Source organism: Oryctolagus cuniculus, chromosome 9 (assembly GCF_964237555.1).
Source record: "Oryctolagus cuniculus chromosome 9, mOryCun1.1, whole genome shotgun sequence".
Classification (NCBI taxonomy): Eukaryota; Metazoa; Chordata; class Mammalia; order Lagomorpha; family Leporidae; genus Oryctolagus; species Oryctolagus cuniculus.
The window spans coordinates 97,420,375-97,446,611 of NC_091440.1; the positions used below are offsets into that span (position 1 = coordinate 97,420,375).

Here is a 26,237-nt window from a genome sequence, read left to right on the forward strand (position 1 = left end):
GAGTTTGGGAAAACAGTAACAAAATAAAAAAGAGAAATCTAAAATGAGGATTCAAAGCTTATATTCAGATATGTGTCATATTTTAAAATGCCCAAGTATCTTATGTAATTTCAATTAGAACATATGAAACAGAAAGAAAATGAGGAAGGTGGTAACTTCACTTGAAAAAAAAAGATATGCAAAGATTTCAAATGTTACCTATCCCCACCATTGCTCTTATTTTACCAAAAAAGAAATCAAAAGGAATTTTGGTGAATATTTTATATATTTAGTTTAGTTTTTTAAATGTACACACATGAAAGAAAAGATAATTACAATGGAGTGGAATCAGATGTTATGAAGGCTGAGGTTCATGAGTCTCTCTGTTGTAGCTATTTCATAACCTATAGCAACCTCTTATTCTAGCTGAGATCCAGCAGAACAGCTCCCAATTTACCCAAGGGCCTGACCTGTATTGGCCTTCACTGCAATTCAAGTCCTTGAGTCCTTGGCAAAGACTGCACTAAATCACACAATGATTTTTATAACATGTCTATGTGTGGAGCAGAACTGAGAAGTCATCAACACATTTAATCATTTATGATTGAAAGGGATGAAAAACTGACCTCCCCATGAGTGAAAGCAATAATATACACTCTCCCTCTGAGATTTAAGTACTGCTAAAAGACATAACAACAACAGAATAAAGAGGAGGGAAGTATGGTATCCCCATCTTCCTTTTCCAACACATTTTTTTTCTGGAATGTACATGTATAGAAGAAAACCTCACTAGCATATATGGTTTTAAGTCACTAGGAAATTTTAATAAATATTTCAATTATACTCAAATGTAGACCCTGGGATTCAGTGGCCAATTTAGTTATAGCTTTGGCTGATGATGGTGGAATAAATAGATGCCTCTGGTGTTTACTGTCTCAGCTGATACTTGGTATATGTAATAATAACAATAACATACTTTCATATACATGTAGGTCTTGCATTCCCTTGGCTACAGTGGTCACTGTCAATCACAGTGCAAAGATAAGTGACAGAAGGTAAACTTTGCCTTCTCTCAGTTCTCTAAGTTTACATTACTTGTTACTCGCTGCTGGCTTTTTACTGCTCTAGGGAAAGGGCTTGCCATTTAAGCACCTTGAGAAGATCAAAGACATCATCTGCATCGAGCCGGTAGTCACACAGGCGGTGCAGGATCTCCACCCGGGTGCGGAGCGGCAGCTCTTGAAAACTGGCTTCTCGCAGTGGGTTCGGCTTCCCTTCCTCCAGCTCCCAGCGGTAGTTGATGATGTCCTCCAGGTAGCTGTGGAATGTCTGAGGCCTAACGGAATGGCCCCAAACACAAAAGTATGTTAATAAAAAAAACAGGGAACGGGAAAAGGGGAGACAGAACTGATGGCTGGACAGCTGGCAAATTTTCAATAGAAAGCACAAGTGGGGGCCGGTGCCGTGGTCTAGCGGGTGGAGCTGCCACTTGCAGTACTAGCATCCCATGTGGGCACCAGTTCGAATCCCGGCTGCTCCACTTCCAACCTAGCTCTCTGCTATGGCCTGGGAAAACAGCAGAAGATGGCCCAAGTCCTTGGGCCCCTGTACCAGTGTAAGCAACCTAGAGGAAGCTCCTAGCTCCTGGTTCCGGTGCAGCTCTGACCGTTGCGGACAGTTGGGGAGTGAACAGGCGGACGGAGGACCTCTCTGTGTAGCTCTGACTTTCAAATACAAAAAATAAATCTTAAAAAAAAAAAAAAAAAAAGATGAAGAAAGCAGAAAGCAATTTGAAAGAAGGATCTGAAAGCCCTTCACAGAAGTTTCTTGGGTTTTTTTTTTGTTTGTTTGTTTTTTAAGATTTTATTTATTTATTTGAGAGGTAGAGTTACAGACAGTGAGAGGGAGAGACAGAGAGAGAGGGCTTCCTTCTGTTGATTCACTCCCGAAATGGCTGTAACAGCTGGAGCTGTGCTGATTCAAAGCCAGGAGCCAGTGCCTCTTCCCGGTCTTTCACATGGGTGCAGGGGCCCAAGCACTAGGGCCATGCTTTCCCAGGGCATAGCAGAGAGCTGGAGCAGAAGAGGAGCAGCCAGGTCTAGAACTGGCACCCATATGGGATGCGAGCACCGCAGGCAGAGCAATAACACAATGCGCCACAGCACCAGCCCAAAACGAAGTTTCTTGTTAATAAAAGGATGACATCTTTGGATGTTGTGTTTTGTCAAGCCACAAAGAAGATAAGTATGTTAACTTTTTTTTTTTTAATACAAAATAGGTAGTCTTTACTTCAAATCATAAACACCACATTCCGAGGAAACGGGTGATGACTTTAAAAATCGGTGGCATAGGCTGTGTGTGAGGCTGAAGCCACAGCCTCTCCTTTTGCTCATAAAATTAGAAACTATACACCACTCATGCAGTCACTCAGGTTCAAAAACATGGAAAAAAAGAAGTTCCTGTTCTAACTTAATTCATTTCAGGTTAAGAGCAAAGTGGGAAAGTTCTCTACAAGTAACTACTCTTATGTGCAAGTATAATTTTGTATTCTATTTACATATATATGTTAGAGCATGCTAAAAATACTCTATGCTTGCCGGCGCCGCGGCTCAATAGGCTAATCCTCCGCCTAGCGGTGCCGGCACACCAGGTTCTAGTCCCAGTAGGGGCGCCGGATTCTGTCCCGGTTGCCCCTCTTCCATCCATGCCAGCTCTCTGCTGTGGCTCGGGACTGCAGTGGAGGATGGTCCAAGTGCTTGGGTCCTGCACCCCATGGGAGACCAGGAGAAGCACCTGGCTCCTGGCTTCGGATCAGCGCGGTGTGCCAGCTGCAGTGCGCTGGCCGCAGCGGCCACTGGAGGGTGAACCAACAGCAAAAGGAAGACCTTTCTCTCTGTCTCTCTCACTGTCCACTCTGCCTGTCAAAAAAAAAAAAAAAAAAAAAAAAAAACTATATGATAAATTCTGAAGAAAAGAAGGATTTTTTCTTTTTTCTTTCTTTGAAATATTTATTTATTTTCTCAACTGCTGGCTGCTCCAACTGCTGCTGCCACGAGAGCAGGGGTTGGGCCACAAAGAAGCCAGGAGCTTTTTCTGCATCTCCCACTTGGGTGTAGGGGCCCAAGTACTTGAGCCTTCTTTCACTGTTTTTTCCAGGCTATTAGCATGGAGCTGGATCTGAAGTAGAACAGCCAGGACTCGAACTGGTGCCCATATGAGATGCTGGCATTGTAAGCAGTAGCTTAACTTGCTGTACCACAAAGTGGGCCCCTTAATACAGTTTTTCTATAGAAAACATTTAAGACAGCTGGATGGCAACCTATATTTTCTCCTGGCAGGAGTCTGACTGGCAATTCTAAATATATCTTGCATATAGCAAAGAGTTGTTTGATTAGTGGTTATTTTACATCTCAACTACTAAAGAGTCTAGATATAATTTACCTCATGCTAGTTGGGAAATCATTTTCTTATTAAAAAGCAAAGGAACTGTCAATATTTTTAAAGAGGCATGTACCTCGTTGACTTATAATTGATGGTAATTTAATCTGTAGAAAGAGTCAAAGGAAATACTCATGAGAAAAAATAAGGATCAAATAAGAAATGAAACTTTTGCTTTTCCAAAGGAAGAAGAAACTTCATTAATCTATTATCACTACTTCATTAGGAAAAATAGGAATAGGTAGCAAATCAAAAAATCAGACCACTTCCAGGTTTCAAGGCTCTCACAAATTTGATTTGGTCATGGCATGCACATTCAAAGCAAGGCCCTGACTTGTTAATAAGCTTGAACCTTGGAGTGTTTGGACCCAAATCCTCTTTCCAGTCCTTGTGAAGCTGATGCTGCCTCCTCAAGAGGGAGGAGCTGGGTAACAACAGGTAGTAGGGGCTGGTGCTGTGGTGTGGAGGTGAGGCCGCTGCCTGCTGTGGTGGCATCCCATGTGGCTGCCGGTTCAAGTCCCTGCTGCTCTACTTCTGATCCGGCTCTCTACTGTGGCCTGTGGGAGCAGTGACCTGGGTCCCTGGGCCCTTGTACCCATATGGGAAGACCAGGGGGAGGCTCCTGGCTCCTAGCTTCCGATTGGAGTGGCTCCAGCTGTTGCAGTCAGTTGGAGAGTGGACCAGCGGATGGTCTCTATCTGCCTCTCCTTCTTGGTGTGACTCTGACTTTCAAATGAATTTAAAAAGGGGGGGGGGGGGGGGGCAGACAGTAAAGCACAAACAGCATGGCATGGTGAATCTGACAGGAAAGAGAGCTTTCAAAAATTCTTATTTATTTATATTTGTTTGAAAGGCAGACAGACATGGAGACAGAGAATTGGTCTTCCATCTGCTGGTTTACTCCCCAAAAGCCCACAGAAGCTGGAACTGGGCCAGGCTGAAGCCAGAAGCCAGGAACTCAATCTGGGTCTCTAAAGCGGGTAGTGCAGACCTACTTACTGAACCATCACACCACCACACCACCTCCCAGGGTACACATCAGCAGGAAGCTCGATCAGAAATACAGGCAGGACTCAAACCCTGGCACTCTGACAGTGGATGAGGGCATTCCAGACAGTATCTTAATCACTGCACAAATGCCACGGCAAAAAGGTGGCAGGATTGGGAAAAGAACAATTTCCCCTTGGTAATAAATCTCCCTGTCTACTGTGTGCTTTCAAGGACTTTTAATGTACATCACCAAGATCCCCAAATAAAAAGGCCTGTTTTACCTGCAGTAAAATACAATGTTGAATCTGTGATATAATGATCATTTTATGAGAACAGCAGCTTCAGTGGATGAAGGATGCTGTGACAGGTGAGCCCTGCTAGGGAGACCTTTCCTATTTCAATATGAGGTAAAAAGGAGCATAGGAAACAAACACTGAGTTTCTGTTTGTATGAAGAGAGTTTGTGCCTGGAATCCTTCTGAAAAGCCCCTATTTGTCTCCAAGAACTACATGTTTGGGATTCCTTTCTAATGGCTCTATTATCCAACTCAGTTTCAATTACATCACTTATGGCTCAAAGTTTTGTGAAGGCACCACCACACCACCTCAACCAAAAGATACTCCAGGGCTTACAATTCAAGATAATTCAAGTTTGCTTGTATACAGAAAAGACCTCATCTTAAGTCCTCATCTCTCAAATCTCAACATCAGAATAAGAAGGGGATAAAACCTGAAGGCAAGGTTTAAACTATGGTTAATTTAAGATGAAAAGACATTCAGAAAGTTAAAAATCAGGCTAGCACATTTCCTTAGTAATTCTTAAATCTTCTGTATGACACAAAACTCTACCTGGAGCATTCACTGATTTACTCATAAAATCAAATCAGTGCAATTCTCTTCCAATGACTTAAAATACCTCCGCCCATCTTTATGAAATTATCCTGAACTATAAAGAAACATCGAAATGATCAAACGAACTAGAAGTCCTGACAATAACCACCAAGTCTACGTTCCTTCCTGTTTGACATATTTTCTGAATGCTTTCCAAAAAGTCTGCTAACAAGGCAGACTCTCAGTCTTGTTCAGCTGGTTCTGGTTGACTGTCAGTTGCAGGCTTGATGTTTCTGGCTGGTACCCAAATGGGCTGACCTGCATTCTCTGGAAAGACACAAGCATATCCTCTGCTCTTGCTTAGCAGAAGCCTTTTTATAGGCGTTGGAATCCAGGGCCTGAATTCTGCGTCCACTTTGAGATTAATGGCAAACATGCAGGTGGGATGGGGTCTAGCAGCTGCCCTGAGAGCCTGGGGTGCCTGGGGACTGCCACAAATGTGGAGATCTTCAGGGGGTCTGGATGGGATGACCTCGCATGGGTTATTGCCTAGAGGTCGTCTAAGTTCATCTCATGGGTATTTGGGTGGTGGCTGACTAGGAATCACTGCGTTGTCTGCTGTCATGTCATTTTCACTGTCGGAGCTCACTCTCCCTAAGTCATCAACTGTCGCCAGTAAGGCAGAGGCCTGGAGTGACAGGCTCTTATCACTCACAGATTCATTGTGTTTGGTAATCTGCGTGGGATTCTGAGAAGGGGGTATCTTTCCCATGCTTAAGCACTTAAGAGTGGCGCGCCACACCAACTCTAGACAAAGGAAAGACACGCACAGCACTACTGCCATAACGAAACAAATTCCTAGCACCTCAGCTGTTGATGGCATTCTGCAGGGGGTTCTCTACCTTAGACAGACAGACAGTGGTGTATCAGATTGTACGTGTGTTCTATGCTTAGTGGGGTACTTTCTTGTTTCGTTAGGTCAAGGCCGTATGCCCACATGGTGTCTCCGGAGCATCATCTCTCTAGAGTGAAGGAAGATGACTTGGTTCCGAATTCTGGGATGATCAGTCTCTTATGTGAATTTGCTGGGTGAACCGAAAGTAAAAGGAGGAGCCGAGAAGCGGCGTTATGCTTCTGGGCGGTGTGTGCCTAACCTGGGGTCACTTAGACGGAGGAAAAGGACAAGGAAAGGGGCGTAGGAGGGGGTTCTGTGCCTACCCTCACATAACCAAACAGCACACAAAACACCAAGGGGCCTAATTGCCAAAATCATGGGGGACCACGCTGAGTCCGACATGCTGTCACTCTCAGTCACACTGGTGTGCCAGATGTTGCTGTGGATTCACTGAGAGGAGGAACGTGGTGGGGCAAGAGGTGCGGAGTTACCACACAGACCCTGGGAATCGGGTGAAAGCAGGCCTGAGGCCAGCAGCCTGCAGACTTGTTTATTTCAGTTGGTACAGCAGCTTATATAGCCAAGGCAGCCAATCTGGCCAAGGGGCGATCTATGCCCTAACCAATCACAGCCTGTTGCCAGGCAGGCTCTGTTGCCATGTGGTTTCCGAAGCCATCCAATCACAGCGTGTTGCAAGGCAGTTTCCGTTGCCAGTGGCCATCTTGGCACGGCCTTCTCATTCCACCACAACCCAGGCCGGGCCGTCATGGTCATTTGAGGAATGAACTAGTAGATGGAAGATTGATCTCTAGATGCCCCCCTGTCCCACACCCCATCTCTACCTATCAAATAAATTATTAAAACAAAGAACCCCAGAACCCTACTGAGATGCTCTCAGATTGCTCCAGGCCAAACATGCTTTTTTGGTTAAGACAAAGGATGCCATGACCTGAATAATACATTTAACACAAGACTCAGCTGGTGTCAATTCGCAGAATTCACCACCATACAGGGCAACAAATTTTAATATCTGCAACCTGTTATAGAAGATCATAGATAAAAAGAAGGCTCTTGAGTACTCTGAGGCATGTGTTGCCTAAATGAACAGGGATTCAAAGTCTCCTTGCAGGAGAAGGAATTAAGGCAAGACAGTGAAGCTTAGCAGAATGGAGGCTAAATGAAAAATAAAACATATTTTCCCATTTATTACGATCAATTAAATACACATATATGCAATAAAGCCAAATTTAACTCAAGGACTGGATTGAGATATATGGGGAGTGAGCCAGCAGATGGAAGATCTCCCTCTGTCTCTCCTCTGTCTCTGACTTTCAAATAAATAAATCTTTTTTAAAAAAATATGAATAGTTCCTAATGGTAACTTAAAGGTGCACACCGTTAGCCCTGCCAACACTGAAAACACACACATAGATAAGAAACCAATAGAAGCAAAAAAAAAAAAAAAAAAAGTGATATATTTTAAAAATCATTTATCCTGAAAGAAAACAAGGGACCAACAGAGAACAAAACACAGAAGAGGGCATATAGGAAGATGATCAATATCATTAACTACTTGAGAAATGCAAATCAAAACCACAGTGAGGAGCCAGTGTTTGGCTCACTGGTTAAGACATATATCCCATATTGCAGTGCCTACTTCAAATGTGGGCACTGCTCCTAGTTTCAGCTTCCGGCTAATGTGTACCTGCCCCACACATAAGAGACCTGAATTCCAGTCTGATCTCCTGGCTTAGGCCTGGCCCAGCCTTGGCTGTTGAGAGTTTAGGGAGTGAACCAGGATTTGGGAGCTCTGTCAGTCATGACAAAACAGTAATATACTATTTATACAATAATTTACTATTTCACATCCATTATGACAGTGAATACAAAAAAGACAGAAAACAGCAAGTAATGACTGCCAATGTGGAGAAACTGGAAGCCTCACACTTTGCTGGTGGGAACATAACATGGTACACTGCTGCCACTCACTGAGCTGTTACTCAGTAAGATAAGCAGAGTGAGCATATGATCCAGCCTTTCCACTAGCACACCCCAAGGACACGAAAACACACAACTGCACAAAAGCATGTACACAAATGTACAAAGCATAATTCATGGAAGCCAACAAGTGGGAAGTATGTAAAAGTCCATGAACTGATGAACAGATAAGTGTTTATCCACACAACAGAATATTGCTTGACCACAAAAAGCAGCAAAGTACTGATTTCAACTACACACCAGGACATTCTGTATGATTCCCCTTACAAGAAATACTCAGTCAAACCAATGAAGATAGCAAGTAAAACGTGATGCTGAACACTGCGGAAAATGGAGAATGAATAGTTAAGGGTATGAGCTGTCTCTCTGAGGTGATAAAAATGTTCTCTAATTGGATAAAAAACGTGTATTTGAAAAGAAAAAATAGCTCATAACCAGTACTCTAACTTTGAGTTTAACTTCCAGCCAGTGCATCCTGGGAAGCAGGTGACAACGGCTCAAATGCTTGGGCCTCTGCCACCCACATGAGAGACCCAGAAGAAATCCTGGACTGCTGGTTTCAGACTGGCTCAATTTCAGCTGTTGGCAGAATTTAGGGAGTGAAACAGTATATAGAAGATCTTTTCTTCTGTCTTTACTTCTCTCTCTCTCTCTCTCTCTCTCTCTGCCTTTGAAACAAATAACTCTTTTTAAAAAATTCAACAACCAAGTTATCACCTTCAACATGACAAAAGCAGTAAAATTTAAAACTAGAATAAATTAAAAATAGCATATATTTGCAAAGCCACAGAGCAACTGAAGCGTTCGTTTTTTTCGCTAGCAGGAATATAAATGTTGCAAGTACTCTGGCAGTTTCTTGAACACTTACCATATTGACCCCACCAATTCTCAAAAGAAATGAAAACATATATATACACACACATTTGTGTGTAAATATTCACAGCAGCTTTAGTCATGACAGTGTCAAATTGAAGTAACCAAAATCTCTATCAAAAAGTGAACAGATAAACTGTGGTATTTTTTTCAGATACAATTAGCCTCTACCCAGAGAAGGAACAAACTACTGATGGAAATATGGATGAGTAACAGAGATATTATGCTGACTGAGAAGCTGAACATGAGTTCATTTCACATTGTGGAATGCCATTCACACAAAATTGTACAAGTAAAACTTAATGTAGTTGCCTGGTATGCAATGTTTACATTGAGATGAACAGCAAAGGGAACCTGTTAAGCAGATGAAAATGTACCACTTTCTTGAATAATTACTAACTGTATTTACATTTTAAAAATCTGCCTGAATACATTTTGTGAATGTTATGATATCTAAATTATATATGAATAAAGGCAAATTGAAATAAACATATTTAACAGAGGTACTGTAATTCACAAAAAGATTAAAGATATTTGTATATGAAGAACAGATGTGAATCCAAAACACCTTTATATTTATTTTTAAATGATCTCACTAAAGAACCCATTACATAACAAATAATAATGTCGGGTACATTTAACACTGAAAAATCAAATTTACAATTTTGATGAACTTCTAGTTAGGTTGTAAACCACAAGAAAGTGAGGAAAGATCATATGGAAATGAAAAAATCACTCCTACAAAAGATGACCCAATAAAGGGGGAAAACTCTTTTGATGGCCAAGAATAATCACAATGAACATTTAACGGAGGTGGTTTTTTTTTTAACTGATTGATTTGAGAGGTAATTAATTAAATAGAGGGGGAAAGAGAGGTCTTCCATCCACTGGTTCACTCCCCAAATGGCTGCAATGGCTGGAGCTGGGCCAATTGGAAGTCAGGAGCTTCTTCCGGGTCTCTCTCGTGGGTGCAGGGACCCAAGGACTTGGGCCATGTCCCACTGCTTTCCCAGGCACATTAGCAGAGAGCTGGATTGAAAGTGGAGCAGCTGGGACCCATAAAGAATGCTGGTGTTGCAGGCAGAGGCCTAACCTACAGCATCGGCCCTGAAAGTTATTTTTATATTCTGCTAAAATACACCAACGTTCAAGACATGGTTTGACTCGATCTTATCTTCACTTTGACAGCTAACAGAAAAGAAGAAGTTCCTAATCTCCAATCTAGTTTTTAATTAGGCTTTGAATTTTTGAATGAATAAAGAGAAATATGGCTCAGGGGCCAGCGCTGTGGCGTAGCGAGTAAAGCCTGTAGTGCCAGCATCCCACATGGGCACCAGTTCAAGACCCGGCTGCTCCACTTCCGATCCAGCTCTCTGCTATGAACTGGGAAAGCAGTTAAAGAAGGCCCAAGTCCTTGAGCCCCTGCACCCACATGGGAGACCCGAAAGAAGCTCCTGGCTCCGGATCGGCGCATCTCCGGCCATTGCGGCCAACTGAGGAGTGAACCAGCTGATGGAAGACCTCTCTGCCTTTCCTTCTCTCTCTAACTAGCGCAGTTTGAATCCGCAACATTATTTTTATTGATATAGTCCCAGAAAAATCAACATACTAGAATGCATTTCCAAAGAAAATAAATTAAGAAAAATACAAAGCACTGTAAAAAAAAAAAAAAGTTTAAGTTGCACACTAAAGGAAAACATTCAGTAAAACATCTCTAAAATGAAATCAAACCAAGAACCAACCCTATGTACACCATCAAGCTTAAGAAACAAACTTAGTCACACCCGAGATGAGTGGTTTGCCAAGCACAGCTCTGGACCAGCATCACCTGGTAACTGTAAAGTACGCAATCCGCAGTTCTCCATAGGTCACACCCCAGACTTGGGAAGTAGGTGGTGGTAGGGCCCAGTAGTTTGTGTGATCAGCCCTCAGGGTATCTGATGTTATCCAGAGATTAACAATCACTGACTTCAATGTTCCCCTGCTCACCAATGCATTAGCGCTTGCCTGATTTATATTAAGCATTCTTTTGATTTTCCTTACACATTTTCCACATACGGGTAATCTTCATTTAATTCTCTGATTTTAACACTGACCATCCTCAGAGTCCAACTGCACCACTCCCCGATAAAATGCTGCTTTTTATTAGAAACAAAATGAACAAATTTCTGAGAATTTTTTTATTTATTACATTTCACAGAGAGAGACAGACACAGAGCTATCTCCCATCCTCTGCTTCACTTCCCAAATGACTAAAATCGCCAGAGCCAAAGCCAGGGACTGGGAACTCAATCCAGGGATTAGGGGCCAAATCTGTCCAGTTTGGCAGGGACACAACTACCTGGGCTATCCTATCACTTGCTGCCTCCCAGGGCACACATTAACAGGAATGCTGGATTGGAACTGAAGCAGGGACTTGAACCCAAATACTCCTATACAGGCATCCCAAGTGGCATCCGAACTACTGTTATCAAAAGCCCGCCTGCGGCACCAGCATCCCATATGAGCGCTGGTTCTAGTCCTGGCCTCCAATCCAGCTCTCTGCTATGGCCTGGGAAGGCAGTGTAGGATGGCTCAAGTGCTTGGGCCCCTGCACCCACATGAGAGGCCAGGAAGAAGCACCTGGCTCCTGGCTTCAAATCGGCGCAGGTCCAGCCGTTGCAGCCATTTGGGGAGTGAGCCAACGGAGGGAAGACCTTTGTCTCTCCCTCTCACTGTCTGTAACTCTACCTCTCAAATAAATAAAATTCTTTTTTTTAAAAAAATTTATTTATTTATTTGAAAGTCAGACTTACACAGAGAGAGAAGGAGAGGCAGAGAGAGAGAGAGATCTTCCATCTGCTGGATCACTCCCCAGTTGGCCGTAATGGCCGGAGCTTTGCAGATCCGAAGCCAGGAGCCAGGAGCTTCTTCCGGGTCTCCCTTGCAGGCGCAGGGGCCCAGGGACTTAGGCCATCTTCTACTGCTTTCCCAGGCCATAGCAGAGAGCTGGATCGGAAGTGGAGCAGCCGGGTCTTGAACCGGCACCCATATGGGATACTGGCGCTTAAGGCCAGGGCGTTAACCCGCTGTGCCACAGCGCTGGCGCCCTAGAATTCTTTTTTTTTTTTTTTTTTTTTTTTTTTTTAAAAAGCCCATCTGCTTGGAAAAAAATTTTTTAAGGTTTCTATTGATTAGGGCTGGCACTGTAGCATAGCAGGTAAAGCTGCCACCTGGAGTACCAGCATCCTATAAGGGCGCCGGTTTGCGACCCCGCTGCTCCACTTCCAATCCAGCTTTCTGCTGTGGCCTGGGAAAGCAGCAGAAGATGGCCCAAATCCTTGGGCCCCTGTACCCACATGGGAGACCTGAAAGAAGCTCCTGGCTCTTGGCTTCCAATCAACCCAACTCAAGCTGCTGCAGCAATTTGGGGAGTAGAACCAGCAGATGCAAGACTTTTCTCTCTCTCCTCCTCTGTCCATAACTCTACCTCTCATATAAACAAATAAACCTTAAATATACATATATTTATATATAAGATTGATTGATTTGAAAGGCAGAATTACAGAGAAAGAAAGATTTTCCATTAGTTGCTTAAGTCTCCAAACGGCTATAATGGCCTGGCCTGGGCTGGGCTAAAGCTAGGAGCCTGAACTCCATCAGGGTTCCCCAGGTGGGTGGCAGGGTCCAACTACTTGTGCCATTTTCAGCTGCCTTCCCAGGCTGTTTAGCAGAGTGGACTGGCAGTAGAGCAGCGCTGACTTGAATCAGTGTCCATATGGGGTGCTAGCATTGCAGGCAGTAGCTTAACCCTGTGCACCACAGCAAAGGCCCCCAAAATGTTAATTCTTTAATTAATAAATACGTCGTATTTTCTCAGGATAACTTGATTCTACTGTAATCCTATTTTGTGATTTCAAAACATTCTTAGATGGGGTTAAAGAATCAACGACCACATCACAAAAAGATATTAGAAAAAATTTCACTTTTCCAAGAAAATCTTTTCAAACTAAATATTTCTCTTTCACCTTTCTCCTTTAGATAATGTATCTGTGGTGAACAGCTGGAGGATTTAGAGGCCAAATCTGTCCCATATCAATTACCCATTTTGTCACCTTGGGATATTAATACAACCTCTCGGTGCCTCAAATTCCTCATCCTTGATGAATAGGTGAGAGAGCACTTTGTGTTTGAGAATTGTTATAAGGATTAAATTAAGAGTTTCTGAAAAGTACTCAGCACAGTGCCCAGGACAGAGCAGACATGGTATCATGCAGAGATCCAAGTGGACAAAATCTCAGTTAAGAAGAAATGCAGGTTCCATATCTCAGCTTGAAGATCAGATTGAGCTGGTAGAACTAGAATAGTAACCTATTTAATGTCCTAAAACAGAAAATGGCAAACTATGGCCTGAGAGTCATATTTGGCTTGATGTCTTTTTTTCTCCTCTGCCTATGAGAAAAGAATGGTTTATTATATTTTCAAATTGTTGTGGGGTTGGGGATAATCGAAAATGTAGTATTTTCTGACATGTGAAAATGACATAAAATCCAAATTTCAATGTCAATAAAAAAATGTTCTAATAAACAGAGCCACTATCAGTCATTTATACATTGCCCATGGCTGCTTTCACACTGCAGTGACAGAGTTGAGTAGCTGTAATTCATCTTAGGACCCAGAGGCCTAATATTTACTATCTGGCCTTTCCAGAAAATGTCTGCTGAGCCCTGTTCTAAAATCTGCATACCACAATGGATGGAGACAGATGTAAAGTTGTCTGAGACAGTGTCTACTTTCTACTTAACCTTTGTAGAAACTAGTAACAATGTTTGTATAGAACATAATGTATACATTATCAAGACTGTTTCAAGTGTTCTCATAAATTTTATTTAATACTCCTAATAACCTTTACTGGGTATTGCTAGTAATCCCACTTGACAGACGAGGCAAGTTATACACAAAATTATGCACAAATTGATTAAGAAGTAAGTCTTAAGAGTCAGAAAGGGCAAGCGCTCATTCATCCAAATTTCTTTTTCCTTTAGGATGAGATGAAAGTGAAACTCTACGGAAGAATGAGTAAGTACTCCCACTATCATTATGTGGATCACCATTGGTGGGAACAACTACTATCACTTTAGCCAATTCCTTTCAAATGAAAAAATAATGACCATAGTAAAGTTCTTTCCTGTCCAGGAGCTCAGTTCCATTGTCCAGGTGATATCAGTTGGTGAAAATTCACTGAGCTGTATAAGAAATGTGAACCTTCCTATGTGTATGCTGTGTAACAAGTTTCGATATGACTGCTGTCACATCTAGTACCTAAATTATGGCCTTGCATAATTTAGGTATGTCTCAGCTAGACATACCCACCTACATTGTATCCAGATTCTTGAACTATTTTTGTTTTAAACTGCTAAATTTGGAGTCAGTGCTATGGCACGGTGGGTTTTGTATAAAGCTACACATAAAACTACCATAGTGATCACTTAAAATCATATTTAGAGAAAAAGATGATTATAAGAAAAATAACTGGAGGCTGGGACTGTGGTGCAATGCCAACACTTCATATGGGTGCTGGTTAGAATCCAGGATGTTTTCACTTTCATTCCAGCTCCTTGCTAATGTGCACAGAAAAGTAGTGGAAGATGGTCCAAATCCTTGGACCCCTGCACCCACATGGGAGACCTGGATGAAATCCTGGCTCCTAACTTTGCCCTGGTCCAGCCCCCACGCATTGTGGCCATTTAGGGAGTGAACCAGAAGATGAAAGATCTCTCTCCCCACTCTCTGTATCTCTTTCAAATGATTTTTTTCTAAAAATTGCTAAATATGAAGGAAATTTGTTATATAACAGTAAATACTACACAATAAAAAACAAATCGGAATCCCAGGAAAAATCAACTTACAAAACAACAAATTCAGGGCAAAGAGGCACAGTATTCTGTATTTCAAAATACTTATGAATATATTCTGGTATTACTAGCAATGAAAATCAAAATAACCAAGACTATGTGACCTTGAGTGATCATAAATGCTCAAATTAACCTCACTGTTGTAAAGATGTCAACTTTGTCCAAATTTTTTCATAGGTTTCTTTGATTCTAAACAGATTTCTTAGCGGATTTCTTCCATAATATGTACAGTCATTATGTGGAAGAACAAGCAAACAAGATTAGTTAAGACCAGTTTTAAACAAGAGGACAAATTAAGAGGGAATGCCCCATATGAAGAAGGCTAAGTTAACAAATGATGTTCTCACATCACTGTTGACACACTTTTACTTCTAACCACTTAGTGAAGTCATAGTGTAACCTGCAATTATATAATCATGACTGTAATTATTAGTAGACATCTCTGCCCAGACAACAGTACAGAACTGTGAGCTCCACGAGAGCCAGGAGAGTGTTGTCTGCCAGTATGTACTGGCTGGTATAGGGGAGCCGTGTCCAGAGTTAACGAGGATTATGCAGACAGACACTGATGATTCAAAGGTGAACCAGAACCACCTCTGTGGTGGGCAGTCTGACAATTTGTTAAAAGAAAATAAAATCTTAGAGGCCAGAGTTGTGGTGGAGTCGTTTAAGCCTTTGGCTGCAATGCCAGCATCCCTTACGGGTACTGGTTCAAGTCCCAGCTGGTCCATTTCTGATCTGGCTCCTTGTTAATGTGCCTGGGAAAGCAGCAGAAGATGGCCAAAGTCCTTTAGTCCCTGTACACACGTGGGAGACCTGGTTGGAGTTTCAGGCTCCTGGCTATTGCAACTATATGAGGAGTGAACCAATGGATAGAAGATCTCTCTATCCAATTCTGCCTAAGACAAAATAAGATAAAAACAAATCTTTAAAAAAGAAAAAACATCTTACAGAGGCAGTACTTTTGATAGTTTGCATTAACAGGTACTTCCATTAGTATACCTACTGAATTCTATATAAAGCTACACATAAAACTATTATACTGGATCACTTAAAAATCATAAAGAAAAGGTAGTTACAAGAAAAATGACTGGGGACCAACACTGAGGCACAAAGGGTTAAGCTGCCGCCTACAGTGCCAACATCCCATATGGGCACTAGTTTGAGCCCTGCTGCTCCACTTCCAATCCAGCTCCTTGCTGATGCATCTGGGAAAGCAGTGGAAGACTGTCAAGTCCTTTAGCCCTGGAAGAAACTCTTGGCTCCTGGCTCTTGGCTCTTGGCTCCTGGCTCCGGCCTGGCCCAGCCCCAGCTGTTGCAACCATCTGGGGATTTAACTAACAGATGAAGATCTATCTCTCTGTGTCTCTCCTCCTCTCTCCCTGTAACTCTGCCTTTCAAATAAACAAAACAAAACAAAACAAAACAAAACAGAAAAGAAAAATGACTGCTATAATGAAATGAAAAAATTAGATATGAAAATGAAAAGTTCTACACACAGGATAAATTTTATTTTATGTTTATTAGTATTTACCAGTGTAACCAGGGTATTCGAGGGTGAAAAGTTGCTATAGAGTCCAGGAATGATAATTTTCCCCTAAGGAACAGAGACTTCCACCCTGAGAAAAATGACATTCATTTAATCCCTCTCTCTTCTTCTATCAAAGTTTATTATACATTAACACCAGACCTCATTTGCCATCACTAACAGACTGGATTCACTGGAACTGAGATATGTGAGGTACCATTTTTAACAGTCTGAACAACATGAACCATAACAACTCAAATCCCTACATGGTATCAGAAGGTTAAAAGACTAGGAAACCCATTGTGTCTCACCTTTTAATAAGTTTGCTTTGTGGTTCTGTTCTGTATACAAATGTAGCAAAGAAAATGTGCATGAAGTTAAGGACAAAACAAAGGGGGGGGTCATGTCACAAAGTTCCTTTGTCTACACTGATAAAATTTTTGCTCCAAATTTCTGCACATCTCAAAAACACCAGAAAGCTGCTTGCTTGGCAGTTATAGGATCATAATAAAGCCCTGAGGCCCCAAGGTAATGATGCTGCCACTACCAGTTATATGATTGGCAGGGGACATGCCAGCGGCACATACATAGTTAAATCCAGTTTTGATCTGTTAGACAGTGCTTTATCAACACTACAAACCAAAAACCAGAAAAAGGCATATATAAAAGGAAAAAAGCTCAGCTGGTATATCCAAGAAAAAATGACATAAATGTCAGAATAAAATAAACTCAAGAATTATAATAGAATAAAACCTCAACTACAAAATAAGCAAATACAAGGCCAGGGAATTCATTTATATGTGCTCAGTCTACACAGTTATATACCGGCTGTTGATTGGTTGTGGTCTGCTACAGGAGACAGGAAACATCACTGACCGGTTAATTAGTTCCCTGTACAAGAAATACTTAGGTAGATCAGGATTACTCACGTGATATCTCTTCGTTGATAGCAGCCCTGAAGCAGACAGGCAATCAGGTCACTAATAAACTCCACATCATCTCTGTGAAGAGCAGCTTCTAACTCCTACGGGTGAGGGGAGGGAGACAAGAGATCAACAGATCAACATTTACATTCATCTTCCCTGTCCAACCACCACCACAAGTCTCAAGGAACTACATGATCGGTGTAGCAAAAGGGCACATCCACTATGCCCTTCTTCCCACAGTTACCACTAAAGAGCAATTAGGGTTCCAACTTTTGGCTTTTCCTTGGAATTTACCTGTCCCATTGGTTCTTATCCAGTCCCAGTCCTTTTATTTGCACAGAAGAAACATGTGTTCTCTTTTTTATAAATCAATGCTAGTTGCATAATCAAGGAGCTAGCCTATAATTATGCTGTACCTTTTTTATCTTAATAGCAACAGAAAATAAAAGAGCAATCATGTAATTATAAAGTGTTTCTCATTTACCTCACAATTTCAATAAATAAACTACCCACAACAGTTTTTAAAAAGAGACACTTTACCTTGACTTAAATAGCACAGATAGTAAGCATTAAGGCAATTTTCATTTGCAGACACCACACCCAGATGACTGATGACAGTAGAGTGTGAGAACTAAGATTAATTCTGTATCATCTGAAGAAAATGAGTTAATGTCTATGTTAATGATCTAATCCTAGAAGAGACAAATTTCCTTTTTTAGGGATTCAGACAAACAATGCATGAAGATCTAGTTTTTCTCAGAAAAGTACTCAAAGTCAGATTAGTTGAAAGGTGCTATTAGATAAAACAGCAGTGGGAAAAGTTAAGAGACCTTATTTCTCTTCTCAACTGCCCAAAATAAATGCATTTTTGAAGACAATGAAATACGTTCAAGCCATTATCTCTTATGACAGAAGTTTGCCTGCATTCTATCAAGTCACTGTACAACCTCTAGATGCAAATCATTTCCCAATGCTCCGTTTATGATTTCCCTGGTGCGTAACCAGATCTATAACCCAAAGAAAAGTCAAACTTTTGAGACTCTTATTTATAATTCTGAAAATGTGAGATGTGCACAAGACAATTTCTGATTTTTTTTTTTTTTTTTTTGACAGGCAGAGCGGACAGTGAGAGAGACAGAGAGAAAGGTCTTCCTTTGTCGTTGGTTCACCCTCCAATGGCTGCCGTGGCCGGCGCGCTGCGGCCAGCACACCGTGCTGATCCGGTGGCAGGAGCCAGGAGCCAGGTGCTTTTCCTGGTCTCCCATGGGGTGCAGGGCCCAAGCACCTGGGCCATCCTCCACTGCACTCCCTGGCCACAGCAGAGAGCTGGCCTGGAAGAGGGGCAACCGGGACAGAATCCGGCGCCCCAACCGGGACTAGAACCCGGTGTGCCGGCGCCGCTAGGCGGAGGATTAGCCTAGTGAGCCGCGGCGCCGGCCGACAATTTCTGATCTTAATACCAATTATATGGTACTATACAAACTTAAGAAGTTAGTCTATTTCTAGCATAGAAATACTAAGTCTTATGAAAATGATTTTAAAGAATTTTTCCATTTTTTTGAAAGGCAGAAAGTGAGAGACACATCAGATGGAGAGAGCTCTTCCATCCTCTAGTTCACTCCCCAAATGGCTCTAACTGCTAGGACTCAGCCTGGTTGAAGGCAGGAGGACAGAACTCAATCTGGTCTCACAGTTGGGTGACAGGGACCCAAGTAATAAGGCCATCACTGCTGTCTTAGGTTGTGCATTAGTAGGAAGCTGGATCAGAAAAGTAGCAGTTGGGACTCAAACCAGGCACTCTAATATGCAATGTGGGTATCCCATTTATTATTTTAATCCTTAAAGCTTTCCAAGTTTGGAAACGCTCACTCTAAAAAAACTTCACAAAACAAAAACTGCAAATTGCTCTCACTGACAGACTAAACCAACGACAAAGGACCCTGAGGTGATACAACTGGAAAGGAAGGCGTCCTGTACTGCCTTGAAAACCCAGGTAGATGAAACTCAAATCCAAAGACAAGGAGCCAGCTTGAAAACAGTTTGCTTGCTTTAAATACAAACTTGGAAACTGTTAACACATGTAAATGGCAATGGTTCTTATTCTGACACTAGCTCATTAATTCCTGAGGGCAGAGTTTTTTCTACATTCTAGTTAGTGGTTATAAAAACCTCTATAATGAGCGATAAGAAGAATTTGAACTATATTTAGTCAGAGTCCATTCACTCAACAAATATTTACTGGGTACCATCCTGTGTATGACAATGTAGCAACTTCTAAGTACTAAGGAGTTTAATTTAGTTAGGAGAGAAAAATGTTACAGAAAATAAGACATGTAATTATTACTATTGGGTACACAATAAAAGCTACCGAATGGTGGGAGTAAAGAAGAAAAGCATCACCTATGGCTGTGAAAAGCCTGAGAGATTTGATGAAGGTGGCCCCTGAGTTGAGAAAATTGTGACTGTGTGACAATGGAGGGAGAGGCAGAGCATAACCAGGTGCAGGGAACAACATGAGCAAAGGCACAGGGAGGATATTGGTTTCAGTTAACTATTCTGAAGATTATGTCAAGAGGAGTAATGTGAGCTAAGATTGACAGATGATACCGAATACCAAGCTAATGAGTTTGGCCTTTCTTTGGAAGACAATGGCAATCCATTGGAGAGGCAAAGTGAGACTAATCTAGATGCTGGCTGCATAAAGCAAATTCCAGGAACAGAGGGTGGAAGGTGTGATGTCAGCACAAGCACAGAGCAGGAGGGAGAGTCTTGAGGACTTACTGAACAGTGTAAAGCACAAGAAAGGAGAAACAGACATCTAAGATCTGACAAAAGTAAAAGAGAGGCAAAACATGGGGAGACTTGAATGGGTCATATTTTAAACCTGGTCACTAAGCAAGACTCCAAAGTAAACTGGTTGTAACGGATGCAAAATTATTGAAGCAGGAGTTACAGGCCATCTTGTTTGACAGATAAGTCAGAATCACCAAATATTAGCGCTGGAAGATAAATTACAGACCACGTATTTCAACTCTTTCAATTTAGAGATGTTAGGTCCATGAAGGTTAACTAAGTTCCCCAAGGGCACTCAGCAAAAAGTGTGAAGCCCGAGTCAACCATTCCTGAGTTGTTCCCAGCAGCCAATGTCCTCTATTCTAGACAGGCCTGATGGTTTCAACAGCTGCAATAACCACTCTGACCACTTACCTAGTTTCTCCATGCCCTGACATGTACCATTTCCCTCTGCCAAACCACACTGTATTCAATTATGTAAAAAACCATCTACTAAGTCTTCCTGGCTGAGTCCCACACTGCTGTTCCCGAAGCAACTCCTTCATCGCTGTGGAATTACAGGCAAGTATCATTACACATCTTCACGGGTGCACACCTGGCTGAATCTCCAGCACAGTGAATTGCTAGTGCAATGTAATTCCTGATTGAAGGTGCTGTGGTTGAGACTAACCCATGATTTAAGGGAACAGAAGTTACTGATTTAGGTGATAAACAAAGGCCACACCCAAGGAGGACACTTTGAGGAGTTAGCCACAGCATACACGTGGGTCATCTTTATCTGTAGAAAATGACTAAGAACATTAGTTTTATGAAACAATCAAGCATACAGCAGATAATCAAATCTGCATGAGTTAAGCTAAAGTGCAGTTTCTCAGATCTAATTTCCTTTCTCATCAACCTGTGGTTTCTGCCCAGAGACCTTCTTTTCTGGCCTCCACTCCTGTCACTGTCACTTGTACCAGAGGCAGGTACTGGCTACAACAGTATCATGAATGCTATTTTTGCATTAATTAGTAATATTAGTGTTTTCATTTCTTCTGATAAGACTGCTTATGAAAAAGGAACATGCTGTTTTTTATAGCCCTTATCTATAACATTAAGCATAATTTAGCAAACAGAATATGGTTTAAAAAAAATCCAATAAAAATAAATACATCACCTATCACTTGCCACACACTAGAGATATAAAAGTGAGTAAGAAAGTCCAAGGAGAAAGGAGGAAGGGAAACAGGATGGAGAAGCTAAAAATATAAGCCAAAAATGACCAAAAAAATTTTTTTAATTGTGTACACTATATTGTCTACCTGGCAACCAGAATCATGCCAGATATAAACAGAACTCAAATCTTTTCTTGATTAAATGGTGGCAAGTAATTATAAAACAGTGTGATGAGACCAGCATTGTGGCATAGCGGGAAAAGCTACCACCTACCATGCCAGCATCCCATATGGATGTCAGTTTGTGTTCAGACTGCTCTAATTCCCATCTAGCTCCCTGCTAATGGTCTGGGAAAAGTAGCAGAATATGGCCCAAGTGCTTGGGCCCCTGAACCCACGTGGGAGACCCAGATGAAGCTCCTGGCTTCAGGCTTCAGCTTGGGCCAGCACAGTTCATTGTGGCCATCTAGGGAGTAAACCAGAGGGTGGAAGATCTCTCTAAAAAGAATTAAAAAATTCTTTCAAAATAAATAAATAGATCTTTTAACAAAAAAAAGGTGCGATAAATCCTATTAAATACATAAAGTAATATGGAAAAACTAGAGAAATTAAGGAAATATGGAGTCAAACTGCCAGGGAGCCAAGACTTGTGTGATATCTTGAAGGGGGAGAATGGTTCTGGCCAGATGAACAGTTAGAGTCTGTGAAAGTTAATGGCCAGTGTGGGAAGTATCAAGTGCTCTCTAGAAGTGGAAATGGTGATAAGAGTATTATTAGAGGATAGAGAGAAAGACCAAGTTTATTTCTTACAAATCTTCTCTGAATGCCAAACTAAAGAGTATAGATTTTACTCTTGTTTGCAAATGGGTGACAAGAAAGAAAAAAAGGATTAGATTTCTGCCTCAGATATAAAGTTCTGAGGTGTGCAGGATCATTGGGAAGGGAACTGAAGGTGGGGACCTCAGAATAACAGCATCACCTGCAAGCCTGCTGGAAGCAACTCAGGCCTCACAACAGACTTTCTGAAGCCAGAACCTGTGTCTTAATGAAAGCTTCATGATTCGCAAACACTCCGTCTACAGGGTAGCCTGCTACAGAGCAGCACTGTGGCAATAGAGAAGGGAATAATTTCGAAAACTATTGGAAGATAAATGATGGTTTAATGAACAAAAGACATAAACATAATGACCAACAGAAGTGAAAGAACATAGCTTCCTACTGCCATGAACATAAAATGCACTGATATCTGACACAACTTGCAAACCACTTAATTTCTAATATTATAAGCATTATATATTAGTATATATTAACATATTCTTTATAAGGACTTTGAATTACATGTTTATATTTTAACTCAAACCATCAACAAAGAAAGCCATTTTTGCTCATTCAAAAACACTAGCATTAGTGTATGAATATCATTAGATCATGCAGATAAAGCTTACTAATTAAAATGCATGGAATTTATAGAGGTCCTGCCTATAAGTTTGAAACCCTATGAAATGTACAGAATAAGTTTAATCTCGATGTAAAAGTAAACCACTAGGGAATGACGTTGAGGCACTGCTGCTCCACTTCTGACCCAGCTCCCTGCTAATGGCCAGGGGAAAAGCAGTGGAAGATAACCCAAATGTATGGACTCCTGCGCCCACATGGGAGACAGGGACAACGCTCCTGGCTTCTTGCTTCATCCTGGCCCAGCCCTGGCTGTTGCAGCCATCTGGAGAGTGAACTAGTGGATGGATGATCCCTCTCTGCCTCTCCCCCTCTCTTGACTTTCAAAACAAATAAATAGAGACTAAACAATATATTCTGAATATAAGAATAGGGGTGGGTGTTCAGCCTAGCAGTTAAGATACCCACATCCTACATGAGAGTATCTGGTGATCCTTACCTTCCTATGAATGTGCACCCCAGAAGGTTGCAGTGATGGCTGAAGTAATGGGGTCCCTGACACCTACATGGGAGATCCAGATTGAGTTCCCAGCTCCTGGCATTGGCTTGGCCTGGTTCCAGATAATACAGGCATTTGGGGAATGAACCAGTGGATGGGAGCACACTCTCACAAATTAATAAATAAAGTATAAGATTAGTTGTCACTGGGTAGGAGAAATGAGTCATTTGTTCCTTATAGTTCAATGTCATTCCTACCAATAAATCTATTTAGAAACCAGTAAGAATGTAGTCAGGGCCAGCAGTGTAGTACAGCTTGTGAGGCCAGCATCTCATAACAGAATACTCACACTGGAGTCCTGGCTGCTTTGCTTCTAATCTTGCTCCCTGGTAATGCACCTGGGAAGGCAGGGGGAAATGGCCCAAGTACCTGGGTCCCTGCCACCCATATGGGAAACCAGGATGCAGTTCCTAGATCCTGGCTTCAGCCTGGTGCAGCCCTGGCTGTTGTCGGCATTTGGGGAGTGAACCAGCAATGGAAGACCTCTCTTTGTCTCTCCCCAACCCTGCCTTTCAAATACATAGAATAAATATTTTAAAAATCTATATGTAGCTCCAAACTACATATGAGGTAACAAAAATTATCAGTGAAGTTCCCCCCGTGTCTTTGCAGAATTTTAAAGTTAAGAACCAGGAATGTGGGGTGAGCCACCCAGAGAGCAGAGCTTTTCCTCTTCTCCTTAGCACTGGCAAGGACAATACAAGACTCAGTTTTCACCATAATGGTAAAATAAGAATTAAGAATGCTGTAAGGGCCGGGGCCGGTGCCATGGCTCACTTGGATAGTCCTCTGCCTGCGACGCCAGCATCCCATATGGGCATCAAGTTCTAGTCCAGGCTGCTCCTCTTCCAGTCCAGCTCTCTGCTGTGGCCTGGGAAGGCAGTGAAGGATGGCCCAAGTGCTTGGCCCCTGCACCCGCATGGGAGACCGGGAGGAAGCACTTGGCTCCTGGCTTTGGATCGGTGTACCTCCGGCCGTGGTGGCCATCTGGGGGGTGAACCAACGGAGGGAAGACCTCTCTGTCTCTCTCTCTCTCACTGTCTATTAAAAAAAAAAAATGCTGTAGGGAAAATGGAAGAGGAAAAGAAACAGGAAAGCAATTTTCATCCCAATGATCAAAAGAATTGGTTTAATCAGTTAGTTTCTTACACATTAATATTTCAGACTGAGGGGCTGGCACTGTGGTAGAGCAGGTAAAGTGTCAGCTTCTCCCACTTCAGATCCAGCTCTCTGCTGTGGCCTGGGAAAGCAGTGGAAGATGGTCTCTGTCCTTGGGCCTCTGCACCCATGTGAAAGACCTGGAAGAAGCTTCTGGCTCCTGGCTTCAGATTAGCCCAGCTCTAGCCATTGTGGCCATTTAGGGAGTGAACCAGCAGATGCAAGACCTCTCTTTCTCTCTCTCCCTCTCTGTAATTCTGCCTTTCAAGTAAATAATGAAATTAAAAAAAAAAATTTAGACCAATAAAAAAACTGGAGATTTGTTTCATTACAATATAACTATATTCAACAGTACTTATGGCTATAAGTCATTTTTTTCCCACATTAAAAGTGTGCATCTTAAAGAGGCTGTTATGATTAAAAGAGAAAACGCCATGTCTGACACACAGGCAATGCTGTATAAAATGTTAATATTATAATACTTCTTCTTTACAATGACAGTTTGTGGGAAAAGAACAAAGACTAAAGAGATATGGTGTTCTTTTCAAAATTCAGGAGTTTCTGAACAATAGAAATTCAAAGTATATTAATATATGGCCTACCATATTCATGCACCAATAAAACTATCTCCAAGAAATTATTTGGAAATCTAGGTTATTTAAAAGGTTTTATAGCTTACGGTTTCAACCCAGAACTTTAAAATGTTAGACTCAGACAGTAAGAGACCCTTCTAATGATCTCTACCTCAACCTCTTTTTTCTTCTCACTTTCTCTCCTCCCCTTTGTATTTCCTTTTCACTGTGAGCACTGAGCTGTGAGCACAGAAATCTGAACTTTGCCAAGATGCTCTGGGACAGAAGAAGGAGGGGGAAAAAAAAACAGCAGAAAAGGCAGCAAATCAGCATGGAGAAAGGAGACCGGGTTACTCCTGCTTCTCTGCAGCTTCAGAGAGTAGCTGAAGGGAGTAACAGGATTTGACCCGTATGCAGCTGGCATCACAGCTCATTAGCGCAAAGTCTGTTCAACATTGGCCCACCTTCCCACCCTCAAGAACAAATCTTTAAGTCACACAGCGGCTGCTGGGAAAAGAACTCAGAACTGAGGGAGGGAATGAGCCCAACCTCTGACAGGCAATGGGGCAGAGTAGAAATACAGCCTGCAGTATACATTTTATAAAAGTGTTTGCAATTCTTCACTGTAAGAAGTCCTGCATGCTAATAAAGGTAATTTCCAGGTGGAAGACAAATAACACAGAATATTACTAAACTTCTTTAATGTAACCACAACAGACACTTAGCAGACTTTTTCTTAAATAAAACCATAAGTATTTTTTCTTGTCTGATACGTTACTAATATCTAAAGAAATTTTTGTTAAAATTTTGCTGTTGAGAGAAAAACTTCCCTTTTCTTCGACTTCAAGTAAGGATCAAGATCACACATTTCCTTTTTGTTTATTTAAGGAGGGGAAAATGCCTAAATAAAAGTCGTGTTTGTTGTATTTGATTTTAGAGGATTACAAATCTTCCTAATTTGCACAAGGACCAAATTACAATGTAGTATCTCAAAGATCTGGCTTCTGTATAGGACCCAGAACGGGAGTTTACACAAAGGAGATGCAAAGCAGGCCCTCTTGAAGGACCATCCCAGCTGCTATCCAAGACAGAATGCCTGGAGTGTGGGCTTAGAATACAGGAAGAAAAAAAGCACACCGGCCTCCAGAAGGCACCCCTGACTTTGGCAGCTGATGCTTTCTAACTTGGTATAAATTAATTTAATCCCAAAGGCATGCCCCATGCCAATTTAGACTGTAAAATATAAATCAAC

General features: G+C 41.8%; 1 protein-coding gene across 5 annotated transcripts in view; it reads right to left on the reverse strand.

Moving 5' to 3' along the window:
* The window catches only part of CECR2 (CECR2 histone acetyl-lysine reader), a 142,273-nt gene that overhangs the window by 48,837 nt on the left and 67,199 nt on the right, over window positions 1-26,237 (reverse strand). For all 5 annotated transcript variants that reach the window (XM_051850088.2, XM_051850087.2, XM_051850086.2 and 2 more), the window contains exons 2-3: window positions 17,355-17,449; window positions 1,132-1,315 (exon numbers count right to left, since the gene is read on the reverse strand). In XM_051850088.2, coding sequence (XP_051706048.2) covers window positions 1,132-1,315; window positions 17,355-17,449 — 279 coding nt within the window. The remainder of the gene's footprint in view (window positions 1-1,131; window positions 1,316-17,354; window positions 17,450-26,237) is intronic.